General features: G+C 48.2%; 2 protein-coding genes across 4 annotated transcripts in view; one reads left to right on the top strand and one right to left on the bottom strand.

The window, feature by feature from the left end:
- PSMF1 (proteasome inhibitor subunit 1) overlaps window positions 1-7024 on the top strand; it is a 31717-nt gene extending 24693 nt beyond the window's left edge. Inside the window, exons 5-7 of one of the 2 annotated variants that reach the window (XM_039863948.1) lie at window positions 2874-2927; window positions 4063-4221; window positions 5985-7024. In XM_039863948.1, coding sequence (XP_039719882.1) covers window positions 2874-2927; window positions 4063-4221; window positions 5985-6012 — 241 coding nt within the window. In that variant the 3' untranslated portion in view covers window positions 6013-7024. Of the gene's footprint in view, window positions 1-2873; window positions 2928-4062; window positions 4222-4757; window positions 5179-5984 lie in introns of those variants that run through there. The other variant, XM_039863947.1, reaches the window with a different exon arrangement.
- A 12281-nt stretch (window positions 7025-19305) lies between these two features.
- TMEM74B (transmembrane protein 74B) lies at window positions 19306-24231 on the bottom strand. 2 transcript variants are annotated; one of them, XM_039863944.1, is made up of 2 exons: window positions 24171-24231; window positions 19306-20292 (listed from the first exon to the last, which is right to left on the bottom strand). In XM_039863944.1, exon 2 carries the CDS (start codon window positions 20249-20251, stop codon window positions 19553-19555), a length of 699 nt encoding a protein of 232 aa, XP_039719878.1. In that variant the 5' UTR covers window positions 20252-20292; window positions 24171-24231; the 3' UTR covers window positions 19306-19552. The 2 variants fall into 2 exon arrangements, with proteins under 2 accessions (XP_039719878.1, XP_039719879.1); XM_039863945.1 differs by lacking the exon at window positions 24171-24231 and adding an exon at window positions 23941-24018.
- Window positions 24232-24498: the final 267 nt, after the last annotated feature.

The following is a 24498-nucleotide window of genomic DNA, read 5'->3' as shown; positions in this document are numbered from 1 at the left end:
ACCTGGTAGGCTGGGGGACAGGGGTAAGAGAGAGATTTTTTTACTATTATGAATCCACAATCTCCTATCTATAATTCTGAAATTGAAAGAGCTCTGAAAACCAAGTTTTTTCTAAAAGATTGGTGCCAAATCTTGTTTGGTAGCAGAACCTGACCCGAAGTGGCATGAAACTCCTTATATCTTCATTTATTCCACTTGCGAGTACTCCTTCATTTTGCAGAAATAATAAGGTATTGGGTCCAGGGTGCTGCTTGGGCGTGTTATACAGTATATGTTAGATATACTCATCTGACCATTCTAAAAAAAATGAAAAATTCTGAATCACAGCTAGCCTAAGGTTATGGATCTGTGTATCCTTTTTCACTCTTGAATTTTGAAGCTGGTGAATGCATTACCTATTCAAAAAATTAAATTTTAAAATTTAATCCTTTAAAAACTAAATTTAGCACAGCGCTTGATACAAAGCAAGCTCTTGGTAAATAGTGGTGGCTGCTATTAATGGTTCTTCCAGGCCTTTTCTGTCAAATCTGTTCATATCCAGTATTGTCACCCCATCACAGCACACCCTGTGAGTGTTCCTACTTAGATTTACATCTTAAAAGACTGAGATGCAGAGGTTTTATGACAGACCCCTACAACCAGCTAGATAATTCCCCACCCAGAGTCCAGAACCCATCTCTTAAAGCCAGTCCTGAGGCCTTTCCAGTTCACGAGAGCACCTCAGCATTAGAATGGCCTCAGCTAGATTTATGTGCCCAAGAGAGGCCTGCTGTTTTCATCTGAGAGGAGAGGGGAACATATGAGAAGGAAATTCTGTGTGGTCAGGATCACCTCAAATCCCTTTCGGAGCTGGGACATACTGTCCAGTGGGCCCAACCAAGAAGTTGTGCCTGTAGGGTTAGTGTACAACACTCTTTCCTTTCCTCTTACCAGATGAAGTAGTAGGGGCTTAACTTCAGAAACCATTTACAAAAATTACCTTCTGTTTTTTTTAATCCCTAGAGCCTCATTCAGCACATCAGGACCGAGACTATTTTAAAGTGTGTTCCGCACATGTACATAATGAGCTCACAGAAGTGTGACTGTATGGCAGTGAGACTGCATTGAATGTGAGCCTAAAGGGTATGTTATGACAGTTTCAAGTACACAAATTGTTGGGGTGGGCCTTGCAGCTGCCTTTCTAGTTCCCATTGTCCTCCATTTCTTCTTTCCTCCTCACACTGTGGTCCAGGAGAGAAAAATAGAGATGGCTGCATGTTTCAGGAGCCATTAGACTCAGCCCATTTTTATAGCCACTAGAGGCCCCTTCTGTTTGCTGCTCTGAAGGGGGCCAGTTTGTGGAGATAAGCAAAATGTTTGCTGCCCTCTGGTACCACCTGGTCTGTCCAGTGAGGCAGGATGTTGTGAGGCCAGGAGAAACTTACACTCCGTCCCAGCTCCATGAACCATGCCTTGGGAACAATAACCTAGGTCAGGAAAAATTCCTTCCCTTGGAAACTTAATCCACCTAAATCACAGTATCCTTTCCAGCCTATTAGGTAGAACTGACTGGAGAAGCACCTACTTTTGGATTTTTTTTTTCCAGTTCTTTAATTAATGTCTTCTTAACTGTAAGCTTAGATTTGCTGCGATTTACAGGGCTTTCCTGAGGTCTGTCAGGAACCTGCCTTGCCCCAGAACTACCAGGTTTGAATTGTTTGCTGGGACTCCAAGCAGATTCCAAGTACCACTTTTTCAAATACTAAGGATATCCATATCCTTTATAGAAAAAACAAACAAACAGGAAATCAGAAGAAGAAACTCCCTGCCCAGGTATAACTGTCACTGTTTTCAGTACACTTCTTTCTAGTTTTATTTATCCACACACCCCCCCACACAAGGGTTTTCACATTTGATTTTCTAGGCCATTGATAATCCTCTTCCTCTCACAGTTAACATTAGAGTGTAGGCATTTTCCCATGTCATGTTAAAGCATTCGAAGAACATCATTTCCATGGCTGCATTTAGGGATATACCATGATGATATGGTATATTCATATAACTGGTCTCCATTTAAGCCAATCCAATTCCCTTGATTAAAGTTTTTATGGTGATATTTTAATTTGAATTATGTATTCTTTCTTTAAAATTGATATCTAGACATAAAATTAGTGTATCAAAGAATATAAAGATATATAAGGGTTTTGAAAGAGATATATGTTATATAATATAGCATATCAAGAAAGCACACACTCATTTATGCTCCTAGCTCATGCATTTTCAATGAGGGTAAAAATTGGTTCTTGGTGGGGAGTGAAAAAAAATCTTAGAGATTACAATAGTTTGTGGCCCTCCAGTGGGCTACAGTGCATAAACAATACCTGTGGTATTAAAATTTCATGCAGGGACCATTATGATAAAAAGGTTGAGAAGCCCTGTGCTGGCCGTATGTGAGTACTCATCTCATTCTACCCTTGGAAGCTTTTAAATCTGAGCTTTTGGTTTTTGGTTTTAGAATAATTTTCTGATCTGAAAGTTGTTGATTCTTTAGCCAAAGTTTAGGAATTTCAGAAAGGTGTGAATTAAAATAAAATTTATGTAGAGGTTACCACTGTTAACATTTTTTTCTTTCTACAGAATTGAGATCCTCCATGTGTTTCAGCTTTGTGTTCGCCTCTTTTCGATATTGCCATTGTAATATTAATCAGTGTTAATCTGTGCCAAAGACCACTTTGAAATAACATCTCTTCTGTTCTGGTCTCTTTCAGGGGCTTTCTCTGTCCCCAAAGCCTGAGAGTGGATCTGTGACCCCATGGGCATCAGGTTCAGCCCTCTGGGAGCCCAGGTGCCTGGCTGCTCTGGGACTTGTGGTAATTGTCCCTTGTTTGTTTCAGGTGTGATCCCTTGGGCCCATTTGCTGTTGGGGGAGAAGACTTAGACCCCTTTGGGTAAGTACTGCTGGAGAGGTGGCAGCCACACAGCTTGCTCTCGTGGCTTTTAGCCCCAGCTTATCTTCTAATTTTAGAGCTTTTCATCAGTCTTCCTTGGGGTGAAGGAGGCAGGTTGTTGCTGAGCAGCCAAGAAATTATTGCCACTTGTTCTACTCTGCCATGCCTGGGGCAGTGCAGGAGAGCTCTGCATGTTGGGGAGGGGCTGAGCAAGCCCGGGGAGCAGCTCTGTCATTTCTGGCCCTGTGGTCCCGTGGAGGATACCAGCCCTCCCTTGGAGAGCCGGATACCATGTGGGTTTATTAGGTGCAGAGACTGAAGAGCTTCAGTGTTTAGTGGGCTACAGACCTTAGGGCAGCTCATGGCTATTCAGAGGTCACCTCGTTTGATAAGGGAAGTCTGTGATCCCATTAGGCTCTGTGGTTCTTGCCATGCACTCAGCAAGGTCTTTACAGCTTCAGCTGTGCATTGTCTTCTCTGAATGATTCAGACTAGATTTTAACCTCTGCTGCAAAATGATCCAACTTAAGCATCTCATTTTTAGACTGGAGAAATCACATAAATCTGCAGTTAAGCTTGAACGAAGTTTAGGGGAACATCAGCACATGTGTCCAAGTTTGAGCACATGAGGTCAGGTCCATGGAATTCCATGAGGGACAGATGCTATCAGGAGCCAAACTGGGGACCCACAGGCAGTCCATAGATTACTAATCCTCAAGCTCTTTAAGGAAACAGAACAAAAAAGCTAGCACTAATTGTCTCAATGCTATTATTAAGCCTTAGACCTAAAGTAGTGCCCTACAGGTCTTGTAATGGTTCTGCATTGACCTTGGCAAGTTCTGGCACCTGTTCTTGATCAAATTGTTCCCCCTTGGGAGTAAGACATGACAGGAATCTCAGTTTTGCAGGCTTAGGGAGCCTAGAGAGCTGAAAGTTCAGGCTGTGTGTGCCAGGGGAGGTGTGTTCTTTGTGTTCTTGCCCACTTCCTGCTGGCACTCATAGCCATCCCTGCCATGTCTGTTGGAACCTCCCAGAGTGAATATCCCAGGCATTCTCAGTCTTTTCTCACCCCTTTTGCCACTTCTCCAACAGCCCCCTGCCACACTTGCTGACCCATCTTTTCTTCTTGACACAGGTGTCGGAGAGGTGGCATGATTGTGGATCCCTTGAGATCTGGCTTCCCAAGAGCACTTATTGACCCATCCTCAGGCCTCCCAAACCGGCTTCCTCCAGGCGCTGTGCCCCCAGGAGCACGCTTTGACCCTTTTGGACCCACTGGGACCAGCCCATCTGGGTAGGTATTCACTCAGGTATTCTAGAAGTAGGACTTAATGGCAACTCAGTTTAGTGTTACAGTAATGAAGGTACAGAGTTGCCACTAGCCCTATTTTCCACTGCCAGGAGAGTGAAGCCTCCTCCAGGCCCTGCCTGATGACCCCTTGGAGCTTCCAGGTGCTCCCCATTTCTTAGTGCCTCCCTTTTCCCCCAGCTCCCCGCAGGAATTACCCAGAGGAGGAGGAGCTACACACTTAGTGGAAGTTTAGCATGTGTTAGGAACTCACTGGGTCCCTATATCAACACTTGTGGGGAGATATTTGTATCCACATTTTACAGATGCAGAGATCAAGACTTTGAGAGGTGAAGTAACTTACCCACGGTGGAAGAATCAGGTTTCAGTCTCAGTCTCTCCTACTCTAGAGCACATGCTCTTAAACTCCATGAACCATCACATCATTCTGGAGTGCAGGCTCCCTCAGCTCACAGTCCTGTCTGCCTGTGTGCCCCTGGCCCTCCATCACGCCAACTCACCAGCCCCTCTTTCCATTCCAGACCTAACCCAGACCATCTTCCCCCGCCGGGCTACGATGACATGTACCTGTGAAGGCCTCAAGAATGTAACATCCCAGCCTTCCCTCCACTCTCCTGGAGCTGCCACCACTGGCCCCATCAGCAACCGTGTTCTTGCGGGCTGGGGGCAAGGGACTCTGCCCATGTTTTTGCAGGATGGCTGGGATTGCCTTCCTACCCCCTGTCAGAGCCAAGGCACCTTCTGCAGCTCTCCACCTGGCTGCATATAGGTCCCAAAGAGAAATCAGTGTGTGTCTCTCACCACCAGCTTCTCCCCACCTCCCAGGGGAGACTCCGGCAACATATATCCTCAACCCAATGCAGCGCTATAAGAACAGAACGCATTTTCGATGTTATTATTAAGAACCAAATGTCAATACAAAAATCATGTTGCCGTCTCCCACTTTTCTTTGCTGCACAGTTCCTTCCAGTTATGAGACTTTAGAGTTTGAATCTTTGTGGAGCTAAATGACTCTTTTCCTACCAAGGGCTCATTCTTGCATCTCAGGCACCTTACCTTCATTAATTGCTATTGTTCTTGACATCACTAAGATGGGTCCCAGTCTGGCTGCTTGGATAAAAATGAGTGACTGGAAACCCCGTAGGCCACAAGGATGACTTCCATGTGGGCAGGCACACTGCAGAAAGACTGCATCATTCTAAGGGCAAAATTCTCCAAGTCTGCCTATCTGAGCCAGTCCTCTAGGTCTGTCTGTGCCTGGGCAATGGCAGCCTATAAACAGAGGAATAAGCAGAACAGACCTAAAGGCTAATCTCATTTTTACCACTAACTTACTAAATGACCCTAAGTCCCTTCTCCTCCCAGGGCCTATGAAATCTAAGGTACTCTTCCAACTCTAAAACATTCTGATGTTTGCCTCTGTGTATGGTGACCTTTCAGAACTGGAGCAGCAGGAAATGATTGTAGGTTCAAGGCTTTGTGTGGTACTTGCTTACAGAGTGTCCCTTGGGGCCCAGATGAACACAGGAACCAGATGACCACAGGAGCATGGGCTGCATCTGAGCATGGTGTTGAACTTTGGGAGGAACAGGGAAGCCAGGCTCTGGAAGCCAGTGACTGGGGTGGATGGAAAAGTTAAGCAAGATGCAACCCAGGAAGGCATTTCACCCCCAAGAAGCCCCACCTCTGGAAGCCTGCGCCCTCTGTCTGGCGCACCTGACCTTTGGTGTTCTCCGGATCCTTTTCAGCCCGAGGCCTGACAGACGTGGTCAGTGATGAACCCCTGTGCTGGAGTGGAAAGAGCACCATAGAGCGCCAGGCTCAGAGGCAAGAGATCAAAGCACTAGTCACTTTGGCTTCACAACTAGCATTTCAGCTATGGGTGGGTCCTTTTATTTCTCAGCTTCTTGGGTTCTTTCTCTTTAAATTAATGACATTTTATTTATTTGTGGACAGGGGGCTACTAGAGCCTTTCTGAGGTGTCTGCTAATGTGCAGGGACTGCCTGTCTGCCTTGCCCGAGAGGGGGTTAAGGGTAAACTAAATTGGCACATAGGCCTAGGATAACCTAAGATGGAGGCTGGGCTTTGGGAGGCTAGCCTGAGTGGGCTCCCTGGGCATTTCTAGCAGAAACCATCTCAAGCACTGATACAGTAAAAGACCACCTTGAATCCTTTAGAACGTATCTACTCTGGAGAAAGGCCCAGAGGTCAGGCAGAACTACAAATGAAATCATCAATCATAGTTTTCTTCCTGGAGGGCCAGCAAATGTTTTGTTTTGAAATCTTATTGTATCTGCTACCAAAAGGACTTGGGACAATTTACTCATAAAAGCATCCTTTATTATAAAAGGAAGTATTTAAAGGAAGGTCAGACCTGAGACCATCAGATAATCAGGGAAGGTAGACAAGTTTTAGCATCCCGATTCACAGAAAAGATTGAAACAATAAGTTTGCCACTTAGATTTTCTAGTAGCAAAGGTCGAAAGGATAGTCATATACATAATTCTGTTTTCTGGAAACAGAAGCTTTAGTGATTCCTCTGTGGAATCAGCCATTTGTGTGTGGGTCTCCTTGCATCAAGGACATTGAAGAACACAGTGTCTTAGTTGTCATGTGGGGGCCTTTAGGAACTTAGGAGTCAAGCTGTCAGTGCTTGCAGTTGGGGCCACTTTCCTCCTTCCAGCCATGAGTAATCACCAAGCAACAAATGAGAATGGTTCAGGTGTATGTTTTGTGGAACCTGAAAGGTTGGAGCCTTAACAATAAATATCAGCACTTAATAACCTATTTATCTTTTTTTAAACAACTTTATTGAGATATAATTCACATATCCATAAAGTTCACACTTTTAAAAGTGTGCAATTAAGTGGTTTTCAGTATGTTCACAGTGTTGTGCATCCATCGCCATGTCTAATTCCTAAACATTTTCACCCCCCAAAAAGAAACCTCATACTCATTTACAGTCACTCTCCATTCCCTGCCTCTCAGCCCCAGGAAGCCACTAGTTTATTCTCTGTCTCTAAAGATTTGCTTATTCTGGACAGTTCTAAGTAGAATCACACATGTGGCCTTTTGCATCTGGTTTGTTTCACTTAATGTTTTCAGGGATCATCCATGTTGCAGCATGTATCAGTACATCATTCCTTTTTATGGCTGAGTCATATTCCATTGTATCGATATACCACATTTTCTTTATCTATTTATCAGTTACTAGACAATTGGGTGGTTTCTACTTTTTGGCTATTATGAATAATGTTGCTATGAACATTTGTTTACATTTTTTTTGTGGACATATGTTTTTAATTGTGTTGGATATATACCTAGGAGTAAAATTACTGGATCATGTGGTAACTCAGTGTTTAACTTTTTTGAGGAACTGCTAGACTGTTTTTCCAAAGTGATTGTACCAGTTTACATTCCCACCAACAGGGTATGAGGGTTCCACTTTCTCCACATCCTTGCCAGTACTTGTTACTCTTCTTGTGTATAGCCTTTCTGGTTGATGTGAAATAGTTTCTCATTGTGGTTTTGTCCTCCATTTCTTTCTTTTCTTTTTTCTTTTCTTTTCTTTTCTTTTCTTTTTTCTTTTCTTTTCTCTTTTCTTTTCTTTTTTTTTTTTTTTTTTAAAGAATTTTGACCTAAGCCAAACAAGGCAGAGACCAGAGCCAATCACCCCTGGGGGGAGCAGGCCATCCCTTTGCTAATAGTCATGCTGGGATGGCCATGGCTGGTGAGCTACAGAGGAGTTGGGTTTGACTTTTGGGGAAGGTTGTGGATTGGATGTGATATTGGATGGGTCCTGTCTGTAGGGAAGTTACCATGACCTTTCCAGGTCTGGTGAGGTTCATGGCATTACTTTTTGCTTGGTTTGAAATTTTGTTCACATGGTGGCTTATGAGTAAAATAAAAGTCTGGTTCCAAATCCTTGTCTTTTGGTGAAGTGCCATAGACCACTTGTACCATCTCCGGCAGCCCTCCCCCACCATCCCACCTTCTCTTCCTTGCTTTGTCTTCCAATTTTTTATCTGGCTGTGTTTCTCATTGCATTTATCTCCTCATTCATAAGCTTCTGTCAGCCTCCATTCTGAAGTCGTGAGTCTCTTGAGACCCCAACTCTAAGAATGTATTATGCTCAAATTGAAGACTTTACATTCTTGTGCTGGATGGTTAGTACCTCTTGACATGTAGTTAGAAAATGGGTAGCAAACCCCACATAAGCTCACTCTTTAGAACCCAGCTTTCCATTGTTAATGACATTCTGTTACTGACACATGCCTCTCTTAGAGGAAAATTAGAGTCGGTGGAATGGTTAACATCCTCTGTCTAATCTTCTAATCTTGTCTACTTTGGTGCAATTCCAATAAGACAAGTCCCAACACCCAGTAGAGGAAAGATTCCCCACATGCACACTTCAGCAGGGTGGGAGGGTCCTGCTGAAGTGTTAGTCCTGAAGTTCAGCTGCAGTAAACAGAAATGATTACACTTGAATGCTGTGGACCACTATCGACTTTTTGCACCATAGGAGAGATTCAAAGGCAGGCAGCCCTGTCTCTGCCCTTGTTTGTCCTTGGGATATCATAAGGCACCCCAAGTCACTCTAGCTGTGCTTGGCCCTGAATCTGACCTGGAGGATGGGTCAGAAGGCAGGAGTAGCAGGCAGTGAAGAATGGTGGGCAGTAATGGCTGGCAAGACCTAGGTGTCTAAAAACAGATCTTGGAATGCAAAAGGCAGCAATGACATGAGGTTTGAATACCCCACCAGTGGCATGGCGGGGTGAGAAGTACAAAGTGGAAGGCTCAGTCTCAACTGAGGCTGATGGTGCAGTCTGGCAGAGGAGGTTGGATGACCACATGAAAGGCTATGCTCCATACAAGCCTCATTAAGGTGAGTGTTGTGAGTGACAGTGTGATGGGGGTTCGGAGGGAGGGCAGGGTGGGAGGGTCCTGCTGAAGTGTTAGTCCTGAAGTTCAGCTGCAGTAAACAGAAATGATTTCAGCTTTTTTGAACAAAAAATTTTGGATATTGAGATCAGGAAGATCATATTGCTGCCGTGACCTGGGGATCAGGAAACTCCAAAGCCACACAGCAACTGCCTAGAGCTGCACCAGAAAGTGAACACCCTTCACACTGCCACCTGACCCCTACTCAATTCACTTCCAGGTTCAAGGCTTGATTGAATATATCTGATAGTTGGAACCCACATTAACTCTTAAACCATGGCTGCAAGAGAGCCTGGGAAAATGTCCTTGCTCTTTTTTCCCACCTCTCCATTCAGGAAGGCACATTGGGACAAAGGTCCGGTGAGCTGGTCTCCTGCATCTGCACCGCATGGTACATCTGCACAGCCATGGTTCCCCAGCTTGTCTGAGCCAGTCTCCTGAGATGCTTGCTCAAAGTATACTGTTCATCCTGGGCCTAACCCAGACTATGATCCAGATCTTTAAGGAAAGGGCATTTAAATCCATTTTTTACAAGTTCTTTGGGTGATTCATATTATCGAGCACATTTGAGAACTCATGAGAAGGGAAGAGAAGACTTCCTACATCCCTTGCTACTCCAACAACAGCACCTGGGAACTTGTTAAAAATGCAGAACCTGAGGCCTCACCCCAGACTTATCAGATGAGAATCTGCGTTTCAACAAGTTCTCAAGGTAATTAAAGTTTGAGGCACTCTACAAACTATATCTTTCTCCTTTACCTGGACCTCAGGTGCAAAGAATGAAGTAAATCATCTTGGTTCATGGCACACTATGACTAGTACATGCAAGAACCCCCTCATTTTAAGTCTTTTCACTTTTATCCCTTGCATCCACTACATTTCTTTGCCCCTGTGGGTCACTCAAATGTGTTTCATGTCTTTAAATACGTATATCCCCTTGTAAAATTGCATACATTATATCTTCAAGTCATAACAACTGTGATAAGATACTATCTTTGTATTCTAGACCAGAAAGAGAGAGTTTGGAAAGGTCCAGTAATTTGCTCAAAGCCAAGCAGGGGTCTCAGAATCAAGCAGGTATGGGTGTGACTCCCAGCCTTACCTTTGCTGGTGCATGGCCTTATCTGCAACATGAGCATCACCTCTACCTTCAGGATTGTTGCAGGGTCTAGCCAAATAATGTGTTTTATAAACAGATGGTTGGAGCTCAGTGGCTACCAACTATTATTACTAGATAAGCCTGTGGGCTCACGCACAAGAGGAAAGGAACCTTAGGTTGCCCTCCAGTGCAGGAAACAAGCATTAATCTGGTGCCACAGTGTGCTAGGCTTTTTCTAGTCTCATAGCCACCCCTGAGGTTAGCAACACTGGTTGAGGTGCTGGACTTGCCACTCTAGGGTTGGCAGAACCATGATAGAAACCTGGTCAGCCTGCTTGTAAAGCCAGGGTTCTTTTTGTAGATTCGCTATATCCAGACCACACCCTGTCCAGGTGAGAAGCATGGATCCCTATGCAAAACCTATTCTTGACGCTGGAAAACCAAATCAGGACTTGGGTAACCCCCAGGATGACCTAATACTAACTCATTCCCCTTGTGAAGTGTGTCTCATGTATCTGAGCACTTCCACCTACAGCCACAGTGCCCAGGTTAGGAGCATCGGAAACCTCCCAGTACTGGCCCCATTCCAGAGGAAGAAACAGGCCTATAAAGCCACTCTGTGGGGGTGAGATCCTGAGAGGCTTTACTGGGCCCCAAAGATGGGCTTGGGCTCTGTGCAGGGTTCTGTCACCTGGTTCCGTCACCAAATGTTGCTCACCTCTGCCTTCTGAATTTAGGAGCTACTCTCCTCATTGGACAGATGAAAAGTCAGGTCCAGAGCAGTTGAATGACCTCAAGGCCATGCAGACTACAGAATTTTTAGCTCCAGGGCCTTCCTACTAAGAACCTCTCTCCTCTCAGCTGGCTAAGCTTAAGAGGGAGACACCATACCGGTTCAGCACCCTGGTCAGCGCCCACCTTCCCTATAACTGCCAGAGGCAGACTTTGGGCCAGGTTAGGGCAGAATCTACTGCTCCCTAATCCAGGATGATCCACTCCTAGGGACAGACAGGCATCCCTAAGGGAAGGGGACCTGGACCTAGGTGTTCTGCCTCCAGGACAGATCTCTGTCCTCCCCGTCTCCTTCAGATTGGAATCACGGGTGCAGTTTCATCCTGTAGACTTCTTGGTTCCAAGGGCATAAATTCAAGTGAGAAGCCTATGAATGAGAGGGGGATGGGAAGGGGCCCCGAGCCACGATGACCTTGGGCAAGTCCTGCCCCCACTTCAGCTTTCCCCATCTGTAAAATAGGAATAAAGGTGAACCTGACTGTTGCCAAGATCCTGCCCATCTGTGAGGTTCCATGATTCTTAATAAGCCATGGGCCAGGCCAAGTTCAGTACTTCCTCACCTGCCCTCCGCCCCTCCCCCACAGAGCTTCCCAACTCATATTTAAACCATGAGCCTCAAATTGGTAGCCTGCAACCCACATTTGTCCACAAACATGCTGTCTGCTCTGCACGTTATTAAATTTGATAAGATACCTGATGACATATTGTTAAGTTTGGGTCTTGACTTTGCTTTTTACTAGCTCTCACCTTGTGACCCTGGGCAACTCACTGAACCTGCCTGTTCCTCAGCTTCCTCATCTGTAAAATGGAAGTGATGATAACATCCACTCTCCAAGGTAGTTATGAGGTTTAAATAAGCTAGTAGATGTAAAGATTTAAAAGTGCCTGGCACAGAGAGAACACTATATTTCATTTAAAAATTTAGTGATCTAATGTTCAGTGCATAACTGGTTCATTAAAATGTATAAGCATGAATTGTTTTCTTTTTATCCAACTGACCTCTGTCAAATCCCTTTTTCTCATCTCAGCAGTTAGGGCTCAACCACCAATTAACTGATCACCTTGATTTTCAAATTCAGCCCCATTTAAAACTTTCCAACTTACATCCAGTTCCAAGAGGTTTCCTCTGACCTCTCAAACCCTTGCTCCTCCACTATGGTGGGGTGGGGAAAAAGAAGGGAGAAATCTCTTCACTGGTCATGATGGGGATGGAGGGGGAAGGTGTTCTTAATCTAATTAATACTGGGTATGTTGTGTCTTGGGGTTGGTTGGTTTGTTTTTGTTTGTTTGTTTGTTTTTGTTTCTTGTTTTTGATGGTGGGATCTTTAGTAGACAACATGCATAATTAGGAGTGATGGTTAGAACTTCATCCTAGACTTTCAGAGAGAAGTTAGGGTCTCTGTTCCAGTCCGTCAGAGGCTCACAGCCCATCTGCTTCTTGAGTTAGTGTGCTGGGCTGCATAGCCACCTGTGGTACCCCATAGCTCCAGCCTTGTCTCACCTCCCTACATCAATACTTGGAACCCCAGAACACTGGGGTCCTTCACCTACCTTCAAGGGCCTCAGGACACTGGAAGGGCATGCAGGACTTCCTTTCTTCCTTCTTGATTTCCAGTCTCTTCAAGCTAGCACGGTCTGTTCCCATGGGCCTCCCACTTCAGAAAGTCTCTAGGTGAGAAACAGACCTCATCTTCATGTTCACGATCATCCCTGAGCTCCAGAAGACATATTTCAAGTCCTCTTAAGAATGTTCTTGTTTTTCATCTGTTTGTTGCTATACCTCCAAAAGCAGCACAGAATTGGTGCTCAAATCTTTGTTGAAAGAATGGATGAAGGATCTTGGATGAGCAGCACTCAAGGGGTCTGAGTCCTTGCCGTTCAGCAAGTTTCCAGCTGGGATTCAGAGAATAGTCCACTTCTTGAGGGCACCCCCATCTTTATGAGTGATTTAGTAAGCCCTGGGCAGGGGGAGAGGGTGAATGTCAGGCTTCAGTAGGTAGCATCTCATTGGACACTTCCTTCACCTCAGTTTTGGCCTGTCACAATTTTCAGGCAGTGGGATAATCCCTCTCCATCTTTTTACCCACACAAAGGTCCAGATGTCCAGCTGCTCTTAAAATATCAGGAGCTCTGGCAACCCTGAGCCCATCCATCATAGGGCAACAGCTAGCCAGAGCTGAATCAGATGCCCCTTTAATCTTGCCACTGCTGTCCATAGCCACTTGCTTCATTCCTGAATGTCACCTGCCAAGCCCTACAGGCATTTGCATTCAGGCCCCTGCTTTCACTTTTGGTGGGAGGAGGGTAGAGACTCAGGAGGAGAGTCAGATGACCAGCAGGTGAGTCAGCAATAGTAACAACTCACCTGTGGGTGCCTAACCCCCAGTAGTAGCTTCAGTGAAAGAAGATGTGTTCACAGAGGAATCAAGAAGGGTAGGGAGAGATTGGAAGAAGAGAAGAACTGGGAGAGAGATGGTGTTTTCTGAATGTCCTTGACCCTGCATCAGTATTGGCTCAGATGCCCCGCCACCCAAAAGGAGGTGGGCATGGCAGCCACCACCTTCCTCTGCCATCCCTGCTCCTCTGGGGCCAGCTTTCCTGCCAGAAGATTCTTCCACTCACTAACCTTCCCCCGGGCTCAGGAGAGCAGTAGCTGCCACCTCGACCCTGGAAGCTCAAAGGCTGAGAAGGGGCAGGTTGCCAACACAGAGTCCTGGAGTTTGAGGTCATGGCCTCTGGCTGCAGCTGGAGACTACAGTGCCATGGACTGGCCTCCCTAGTGCCAGTGTCACCCCTACAATACATTTGCCATCATAACATTCTTCCTGCCACACACATTTGCGAGCAACCATAAAGGCTGACAGTGAGCCTCAGCATATACCAGGCCTCATGGTACATGCTATGCCAGCATTAACTCGAGTCCTCATAACAACCCTGAGTTGAGAACTCAACACTCCAATACAACCTGCAGACCTATTCCCCACCCTGCCCCTCTCCAGTATACACCAGGCTGTTTTATGTCTCTGAGCCTCTGCTCATGCTGTTCCTCTGCCTGGAATATATTTCCTACTTCTCACTCTCCCCGCACTGGATACTACTTCACTGTTTAAGATTTCTATTAGACATCATCCCTTCCAGGAAAGCATTTTCTGACCCCAACTCAATCAGATACCTCCTCTGTACCCATCCCCACCACCAACAATCCCTGCCCCCCGCACCCGCCAACACACACAGCCTGCCAGGCAGTTCCTGTTTCCCCATGTGTCGTGCAGTGCTTCGCCCAGAGGAAAATGCAGATTAGGTATGAATGGATGAATGAATGATCATGAATAGGTAACATTGTTGAGCGATTATGATAAGTGCTTTACAGCTATAATTTCATTTATTGCCTCAGGGGGGAAGATGCTGTTATTAGCACTCCCATTTTACAGATGAGGAAACAAAGGCTCAGAGACATTAGGCATCCACCAACCAACCAGGCAATCAGACTCTGGAGCCAGTGCCCTTGTACTCTTACCTGATGGATAATCCTCAGGGGACCTCCTCCATAATGGGCCCTATCCCTAGTCCCTCTGAAATTTGAGTAGAGAAAGCTCAGAAATGCTTGGGCTCCTGAGAGAAGGAAGATGGTAATCCTGCCACCCTCTGCACCATTCACGTATCCTGGGCCTGCCTATTTGCTCATGGACAACCTGACCCAGGAAGAGGAATGATGTGGGGAAGAGATTATTTGGGCCAAAGACAAGAAGACAACAAGGCTGAGGTGTTACTGTTTTCAGCCAGACTCTGGCCATTGGAGCATTGGCTCTCCTCAAAGGAGGTAGGCCGAAAGCTTGGGGAGCCTCTTGACTAAATCCTACCCAATTCTATTACACTCCAGCCCTGCAGATACTGAACACCTGACCAGTAAATGCTACAAACCTCTACTGACAAGGAGGTCCCTGCCCCTCCAAACCAGGCAAGACCTCATCAAGCTTCTCTTTCCCTTAGTTGAAGTGTACCTTCTCGGGGACATTAAAGGAACCTGCTCTCTCACAGAAAAACCGACGGCCCAGCTGGAGGGCATATCTTATACTTTGAAAGTACCACCAACACCCCGTTTTACTCCCAGACAGAACCTGTAGACAGAACATCATCTCTTGTGGCTTTTTCCTAATGTCCCCCTTCCTCCTTCCCTTCCTACCGTCCAAAGCTCTCCAGACATAGGGTACCACGCCCTCAACTTTGGAAAGCCTTCTGCTTGGTTTTCCTGCTACCCTCAGTCCCTGGAGAAGGCAGAGTGGGAAGGTTTCCAATTTTACTCTGGAGGACCAGAGAGGTGGAGTGATGTGCCCAAAGGGGGGCCTTTGGGCAAATCACTTGGCTTACCTGGTTCCCAGCCTGGGACCACAGGCCCCTCCCAAAACGCCAGGTGGAAATGCTCACTGGACATCTCTCTCTCTCTACCCAAGTCGAGGAACAAGAAGGAAAATAAGATACCAGCCTAGCCTGGAGAATGGAAACATGGCTAGTGGCTGTGAGGTTAGCATCCTGGGAACTGCAAGGCCTGTGGCTTCTGAAGAAAGAGAAAACATGATCAATAACCCAGAGGTTATCTTGGCTTGGAGCTGCTTCAAAAGAATGTGTCCTTGGCTTCTGAGCTAGGTCAGACAAGAGAGCTGTGTGTGTGTGTGTGTGCATGTGTGCGCGCGCATGTGCACGCACAAGGTATATGCATGTGTGCCTATGCATGCACAGGTGTGTGTTCCTGCATGTGTGCATGTGTGTGTATGTGTAGGTGTGTACATGCAAGGAGGACATTTTAAAGAGTATCCCAGAGAAGTTAATGCTTATTCCCAAGGAAGGGAGCAATAATAGTGGAATCTTAGGCAGCAGGCATTTTCAGCTGGGAGACTCAGAGGATGCCTGAGGTGAGTCGATGTGATGATGGATACTGGGGTTCCAAAGGTGCAGGCAAGGGCACTCAAGGTCCTTAAGTGAGAAAGAATCAGACTGGCATATCTCACAGGCTCCTAAACACCCAGCAAATGTCCCCTAAAGCTAGCTAGAAGCTGGCCATCTCCCAACAAGGCTGGGGGTGAGGAGTCTTCTGCCATTAGGGAGACCCCTCTACCTCTTCCACATAAAGTAGCACCAAGGCCCTGAAAGAATAAAGCAAGGAGGTGAGTGTGTCTGGCGTGGAGTGAGGCACAGGTGGGAAGTAAGGTCAGAGAGGCTGAGGGGCCAGATTGCACACGGTTTTATAGGCCACTGTGAGGGATGGACCTAGGTTTGTGGGGACCTGATGCATATGCAATTTAGGGGACTGTCCTTAACAAAAGTAAAAATTAAAAACAAAAATTTGACTCTGGGCCTTGGGGGCCTGTGCAAGTAAATGAGGGGCCTGGACAGTAAATCCACCTCTGGCTGAGGTGAGAATTTTGGCTTTTGCCTGGAGTGGGAACTGTGGGAAGGTTTTGAACAGAAGAGTGACCTGACCCAATTAACCTTTTAACGGGATCCATCTGGCTGCAGAGTGGAGGATGAACTGGGGACAGAGGGTGGGGAGGATAGAAATTAGGACACCAAAGAGCAACCTGGGTGAAGCAGCTGTGGCCAAGGAGTGGGCAGTGGGCAGATTCCAAAGGCAGAACCAACAATATCTGCTGACGGTAGGATGAGAGGTGTGAGAGAAGGAAAGCAGAAGGGTGGCCCTGAGGTTTTAGGCTTAATGCAGTGATCTCCCACTGAGGCGGGAAGAAGAGTGATCACTGACTAGCCATCATACCATGCAGGTCTCTGTTTTATCTCTTACCACCCACCTGAGCCTGAGCTTCTATTCTTCTCACTTCAGAGATAAAGATACTCAGAGGTGAAGTAACTTGCCCAAGGCCACACAGCCAGTAAATGACATAGCCTGGATTCAAATACAGATTTTCCTAATTCCCAAGTTGTTATCTGTTCTAATACACCAAGAAGAACAAGATTTGGGGACCCAAGTAGCATGTTGGGTGGGAGAGGCACTTTCTGGAGGTTAGGAATGTTCCAGTGACCACAAGGTCCCGTGGACCACTCCACACCTACCCTTACCCCTCCCCGCCCCCCAAAAAAAAACTGCAGAGAAAGTTCTTGACACCCTATGCCACAGTCTTCCCTGACTCCTTCCTAACCCTGTTTCTGATCCACTGACTGGAAGATCTCAGCTGCAATCTTGGGAAAATATTTTTTTGACATTTTTCAAGTTTTCCTTATTCACTGACAAGGTGATGACTGCTTCAATCCATTACACACATTTTCTGAAGGAGTTTCTGCATTAGGATGCAAAGCAGGCTTCTCTGGCTTAGAGAAAACCTGAGATTCCTGGTATTCAATCTTCTAACTCAGCAGTCCCCAACCTTTTTGGCACCAGGGACCAGTGCTCCTACGAGAATCTAATTCCCAATGATCTGAGGTGGAGCTGAGGCAGTGATGCTAGCAGTGGGGAGAGGCTGCAAATACAGATGAAGCTTCACTCACTTGCTGGCTGCTCACTTCCTGCTGTGTGACCCGGTTCCTAACAGGTCACAAAAGGGAACTGGTCCATGGCCTGGGGGTTGGAGACCCCTGTTTTAACTGATTTAGCCCCTAAATACAATTCGTTGCATTTAAACTATAGGAATTGTTGGTCTCAGATGTTTCATCTCCAAAGGAGTCCCTCACCATCACAGTAATCCCTATGGCGTAGATTGATATTTTTATTATTATGATAAATTTGAAAGGCTTTAGCCCTTATCTTTTGGGATGTTCGATTTTACTGTAGTTTACCTAGAATGGCTCATGTCACTTTCTGCACTCTTTGCTTGAAGCTGAGGAGAAATGAACACATCAGTGGAAGCCCTGACTTGTGGATCGTTCACCATCTTGAGGCTTTGTTCTTTTCAAATCACACCCCTTCAACACCAAGAACAGCACCTGGCAGGCCAAGCCAAATAGCCCTTGTCCTCTCCAGCCTTCCCCCAGCCCTCTGCTCCTGGCAAAATCTGCCAGCAGGAGCAGATATTTGATCTGTCATAGATGCCGTGATGTTACACTGCCCAGATGTTCCACTCACCAGACTGAAGGCTCAGGTTACAGCTAATCAGGGCTGCTTTTGCCTACAGACCCCATGCCCACTCCCCGCTCCTCTCCCCTCAAAGAGACAGGCCGGAGCCATGGGCCACATGGGCAACTGAAATGGAGTAAGTAGGACCTGCACAGAGTCAGGGGTCTCACTGAAATGTCCCCATTAGAGTCTTCACACCAGTGGCCTAGAAGGCATGTACTGGAAGCAAGGCCTCTAGGGCCATTCAGACTGGATAATGCCTCCCCCAGTCCTCAAACACCTGTATCTCCTTGCCCTCTAGGACCCACTTCCTTTCCTTGTCGATAGTTTAAAAAGAGTCTGGATGGAGCCTGGAAACATTCCACAAGAGAAACAGAACAAACTGTGATCAATGTAGCTGGAGTGTTTCCAGGCCACCCAAATGTGCCTGATTCCTCCCCAAATATTGTGGAACTGCATTTTACTGCTAAGAAGGGGTGGGGAAGTTTGCAAATTTAGCATTAAAAAATTTTTTTTCTGCTATCAGAATGAAGTCAGGCCCAAGAGATTACTATTAAGGAGGGGGAGGTGATGTAGGCTCACGTGGTGTCCACAGAAACACAACAAAGTCCTCACCCTTTCTTGTATAAAAGACCACTCTTGTTCAGGGAGTTGGTGAAAACTGTACACTTGACTTTATGAAATGTCTAGTCACTGCAAGAAATTTGATCTCAAGACCAAAACCAGGCTGTAGCAAACTTAAGAGTTAACCAGGCTTCACCAAGTGACTTAGGGGACTCCAGCAGGACCCTGCAAGCTGCTGGCTCTCTGACAGTGGTGGCCAAAGCTGGGGCAGAAAATGGCACGGAGAATGGTCAGCACCTGCTGGACACCTCGCTCCCCTGAAGGAGTGGCCAGAGGCAGATACTGGGTGCCCATTCCTAGGGCAGAACTGGAGGGGCCTAGGGGTACTGAGGCCTGGAGAGAGGAGGGTGCCGACTTCTCCCCTCTTCATGAAGCTACCTCCCACCTTAGATGGTCAGGGCTGAAAGGGTCCCTCCAAGGTCACCCAACACCCATACTTTGCTGGTGAGGATAGCAGAGATCCTGGGATTCCCCAAGGCACAGGAACAGGATGGAAGTCTTTCAAACTGCTTTCAATATTCAGAAATGCCAAGAAACCTCATCCTCCAAGGGCAGCAGTTTCCAAACTTGTGTATTTTTAGCAGCAGAAGCCATCCTCCAAACAAAACCTTATGCAAAACCTCAAACTACAAAACAGATCAGGGGGCCACTCTCCCCATTAGAGCCTGAGCCAGGCCCCCAGGTCCCCTTCTAGCACCCAAGACTCCTTCCTCAGGGCCCTGTGTAGAGCTCAGTCTGAAACTCCAGGCCTTGTGGGGCTTGTAGCCCTGGAGCTGAAACAGATCAGGTGAGCTCTTACTTAAGACCCCTGGAGGGTGTGGCTGGTCTCTGAGACCTGAACAACTTCATTCTCCACCAGGCCCTGACCCCCGTCCCCATTGAGCTGTCTCATGCGCAGGTTAATGGAGCCATAGGTCTTCCTAGAGCCCCTGCCGGGGACGAAGGTTGGCCGGCGGTAGAGCTCGCCCTTGCACAGGGAGACCATCAGCAGCACGGACAAGAGCATGCCTCCCACTGTGAGCAGCCCCAGGCCTGCAATGATGCACTTGTCCAGGTGGGAGCCTAGGCGAGCGTAGTACATCTCTAGTCGTTCCATCTCCCGTGCTGTCACTGAGTCCGGGTTGACACGGGCCTCACGGGGGATGGCGTACGCTGTCACCACCAGGAGGATCCCACTCACCAGGAAAACCAGAGCAGAAACAAAGCCATAATCCACTGGGCGGCTCACAGGCTCCAGGCCTGGCCCCTCTTCTGAATGCAGGGACAGATCGTCCGGCTGAGATCGGGGCCATGAGGGGACACCCCCGGGGGAGCTGGAGGGGTTGTCCAGTCTGGCATCTCCAGGGTTCTGGAAATGGGTCTCATGTTCTTCTGAGGAGAAGCAGGCATTCTCCACACCCTCCCTGGGTGGGGCCACCGGGCCCAAAGGAGCTGGTCTCCTTGGGGTCTGGAAACCACTGCTCAGTGTCTTCAGTTCCAGACCAGGGGGAGATGCCATTGGTAAGAAAGGCTCCTGCTCATCCCTTGGCCCCTAGGCAGCTGGAAGAGAAAACAGAAAGTCAGCTGAATTTAGCAAATCTCTACCAAGGGCCTGCTAGTGCCGGACATAACACTGGGCCCCAAGCAATGTGCAGGTGAGTGAGGCACAGTTCTCAGCTTGGGGAGCCTGACAGAGAGGAAGGTAAGGACTCAAACAAAGACAGCAGTGTAATCCGATCAGTGCTAGATTCCTGCTTCACCACTGGCTGGGTTTGGGGAATTCACTTATCCTCTCTGGGCCTCGGTTTCCTCATCTATTAAATGACAATACTACTACCACTCCCTGATGTAGGGATTGAGATAATCTATATAAAGCACTCATAACAGTAAATTCTCAGTATCAATAATGAGCTATTATTATGATGGAGGGAATTTAGATACAGTGTATATCAGGTTCAAATCCAGCTTCACCGCTTGAGCTTGGGCAAGTGTGACTTTTCCACGCTCAATCTTCTCCTCTGTTAAATGGCGATAAGCAAAATGCCTGCCTTATACGGTTGATGTGAGGATTTCGTAAAATGATGCACATAAGGCATTATTAATAGACGTTGTGATGAAGTGAGGATGACTGGGGGTGGGGGAAGGGGTAGAAATGATGCAAGTGGTGTGGTAACGAAAAGGAGAAAGTCAGCCTCTGGAAATTTGTGACATTTGAGCCAGACCTCAGAGGGAATCCCCTGACAGTGAGAGTGGATGCAGGCATTCTGGACAGGGGGAAGGGGTGCCTCAGAGGTCAGCTAGGACCAGCTCTCAAAGGACTCTGAACGCCAGGCCAAGGAGCCAGGGAGGTGAGACAGGAGCCAGGCAGGGAGTACTAACATCTGCCTAGGGTCCAGAAAGCTCTTTCTGGCTGCTGAGTGGAGGACAGACAAATGAGGAAAAAGAGAGTGGAGGCCAGGAGTCCAAGAAGGAATCTGATGCGGTCAGGGGAGGCGGAGATGGGGGCTAAGAGAAAGGAGCGTATTTGAGAGCCATGAACAAAGTTAAAGCCAAATGCCTTGTCAGTGAAGGGGAAGGGGGCTAGATGAGGACCACAGAAGGGGAGCTGCGCAGGGTAGAAGGGGGCACTCTCTGCTCAAAGAGGAGATATCTCCCCAATACCTGAACATACCCACACAGAGAAACAGACAACACATGTGCATTCTTGCTGAAGGCCATCAACTTGCAGCCTGTGGGCTACATTTGGCTCACAGAAGTTTTGCTTTTTTTCTGTTTCTGGTCTGTTCATTTGTTTTTGGTGAAGTATTTGCCAATACATAAAAAGCAGATTTTACATTTTAAACTTTAGATTCCTGGCTTCCTTTAAAAAAAAAAAGGGAAGAATCTGGCCACCCTAGGCCCCCATTTCCTCATAACAACACTCAGCTGGAGTGGATAATGGAGTCCTCCCTTTGGCAGATCCAGTGTTCTCCCCCACAGGTCCCACCTCAGCCTCCTTCCCCACCTGGCATGTAGAATTCCTGATCCCACAGAACTACTGTGTTCCTCATACACGCCGATTTCCCAGGAGTACATACACCCCAGGGCCCCACACTGTACAGAGACCTCCAGTTGCAGAGTGACTCACATGCTCTAATATGTCTACACACACATGATTGTAGATGTTTCTCTGCACTCCCATGCCTGAGTTTCTTCTCCAGTGCATTGTGGTTCTGTGTGTGTGTATGTGTGTATGATAGAGAGTGAATGAATATGAATAAATGAAGTGAAAATGAAGGAAATGAATGAATGAATGAAACTCAGAGAGCCTCAGTACAGGAAAGAAGGCACGTTTTTTGATCTTTCCAATCTTTTTTCCAACATGGACTTGCATCGGACACACACACAAGGCTTTTCATTTGAGTACAAAGCCTATTTCCACTTACAACTCATTTCTATCAACACATTCCTTTTTCCTGAGTTCCAATTTAATAAATGTTTACTGTGCACCTACACTCCCTGTTGGGCCCTACAGTAGGCACTTCCCTTGGGAGTATCTCTCACCAGTCCCATAAGCAGGAATTACTACCTACATTTGATAAAACGTGTCCAAGATCCCATGATGTGCTAATGGGGGTCCAGAATTGAACTCAGGTTCCCTAAGAATTGTTATCTTCTACAAACCTGCAAACTCACACTCTGGCAGAAGTGGCATCATTCCACCCTCCCCTCCCCCGCCCCCCCGGCTCTTCCGGCACTCGTTCTAGACTCTTTATCCCACTGTTTAACAGTCACTGTGAGCAGCTTGAGGGCAGGGACACATCTGAATTGTGTCTGGGTCCCCAGCCCCCTGCAGAGAGGGCTTAGAACACAGCCAGCCTCCAGGATTGGCCTGGCAACCCCAGGAGGCAAACAACCCCTCCCATGCAGGGGTTCATGAGGCTTACTCAAGGCCAAGCCCTGCTCAGACTACTCCCACTCCCACTAAACTAAGAGTGGTACATTGTTTGGCTTTGTTCCTCTTGGCACCAAAAGCATCTTCCTGAGTGCTCAGCCACAAACAGGGACTGGCAGTGACCACTGCTGCCCAGTGGGTGTCCAAATGACCTCCCCTCCTCTGGTCTTCAGCACCTTCCAGAGAACTCAGTTCCTGGAGTGGCCCAGGAACCACCTTCCCAGGCAGGTACACTGATGCCTCCATATCCCAGAGGAAACCAGGACACCCAAATTCTGAGAGTAGAGCTCTCTTTCACCAGCAGGAGCCCAAAACTTTTTCCTTAGGATGCCAGAGTTAAGAAGAGAGCAGAGACAAAGGAGGCTCTCTCACCCAGAGTTACGTCTCTCATACAGGTTCAGAGATACCCACGGTCACACAAGGCTCGCCCAGTCAATTATCCAAAACAGAAACAGAAACAAACTGACAAGTAAGACGCTGGGGTCCCTTGCTCACACCGGCAACTGTACCAGTTACACTCCAATTTCATCTGCAGTCCAAAAGAACCTGAAAGGCACACCCCAGTTCTACACTCACACCCCCAGGGACGGTTTCCACACTTAGTACCCACAGACATGGGAAGCCACTTGGTGTGACCCATAGATCCGTGGACCACAGTGATACCCACACCAACAAAGGGGTAGGGCTGGTTACACACACACACACACACACACAATAATAATACTAACACACACTCACCCACCCACCCAGGACTGCTAAGATCTAAGCCAGACCCACGAAAATCCGCCGGAGCCCAGCACCCCACCCACCCACGCACACTAACACGCGGAGAAACAGACGCGCAGCGGACGTGGGTGAAGCTTCACAAAACCCAATCGACAGATACACGTACGAGTTGTACACAAAGCCTCGGGGCGCGTACATACGTACACGCAGGTCCACGCTGTTATACCCAAAGTTCCTCGCAGGAAGCGCCAGCGCCCGGGCGCCCGCCGCACTCGCGTGCCAGCCTGCCCGCCGCTCACACCGCCTGCTCCTGCCCTTGACCACAAACGCAGCCAGGCCAGGGCAGACCCGGCTGGGAGTCACCAGTAGCAGGGTGGCGAGGCGGCCCAGGGAGGCCAGGCTCTGCGTGGACCGCTGTGCGCCCGGGTCCCCTCGCCGTTTGTCCTTCGGCCCGGCCGCGAGGTCAGGCTAGCTCTCCGTCACCGCCCCTCCCAGCCTCGGGCCTCAGCCTCCCGCCAACCCCCGCAGTCCCCTCTCCGCGTGCGTACCTGTGCCGGGCCTCCCCACGCCGGCAGCGAGGCGCCGGGAGACCAGCGGGCAAAGGCGAGGGCGCGTCCTCCTCAGCACCCACCCGCCTCCCCGCAGCTGGCGCCCGCCCGCGGGTGTCTCTGCTGCGGCTCAGCCCGGGAGGGCGCGGGCCGGGCCGCCACCGCCTCGCGCTCCCCGGCTCCCGCCCCCTTCCCAGACCCGCGCGGAGCCACTGCCGAGGCGCACGTACCTGCTCGCGCCGCGCGGGGCTGCACGGCGGCGGCCGCGGCAGCTGGCGGCTCCAGGGAGGAGGGACAAGGGAGGGGGCGGGAGCCGGAGATCGCTGAGCGCAGCCGATCGAGCTCCGCCCGCGGCCGGCGAGGGAGCCCGGAGAGTTAGCGCTGGGAGGGACCGGGAGGAGGGTAAGAGACCCGGGTAAAGGTGGGAGGACACAGCTCCATTCATCTCTTCTTCCCCTTAGGGCTTATCTGCGGGCTTAGGTAACTGAAGCTTCAAGCGCAAGGTGCCGGGCCGCAGGGGCGGGGTGTAGGGGTGGGTGCTGAAGAAGACCCCTCCCC

This window comes from Pteropus medius, unplaced genomic scaffold, assembly GCF_902729225.1.
Source record: "Pteropus medius unplaced genomic scaffold, Ma_sr-lr_union100, whole genome shotgun sequence".
Taxonomy (NCBI): Eukaryota; Metazoa; Chordata; class Mammalia; order Chiroptera; family Pteropodidae; genus Pteropus; species Pteropus medius.
The sequence above is the reverse complement of the archived record's forward strand: the minus strand, read 5'-3'. Positions and strand labels throughout refer to the sequence as shown.

Excerpts from the sequence above, each read along its gene's own strand:
- TMEM74B (XM_039863944.1), bottom strand. The coding sequence starts at position 20,251 with ATGGCATCTCCCCCTGGTCTGGAACTGAAGACACTGAGCAGTGGTTTC.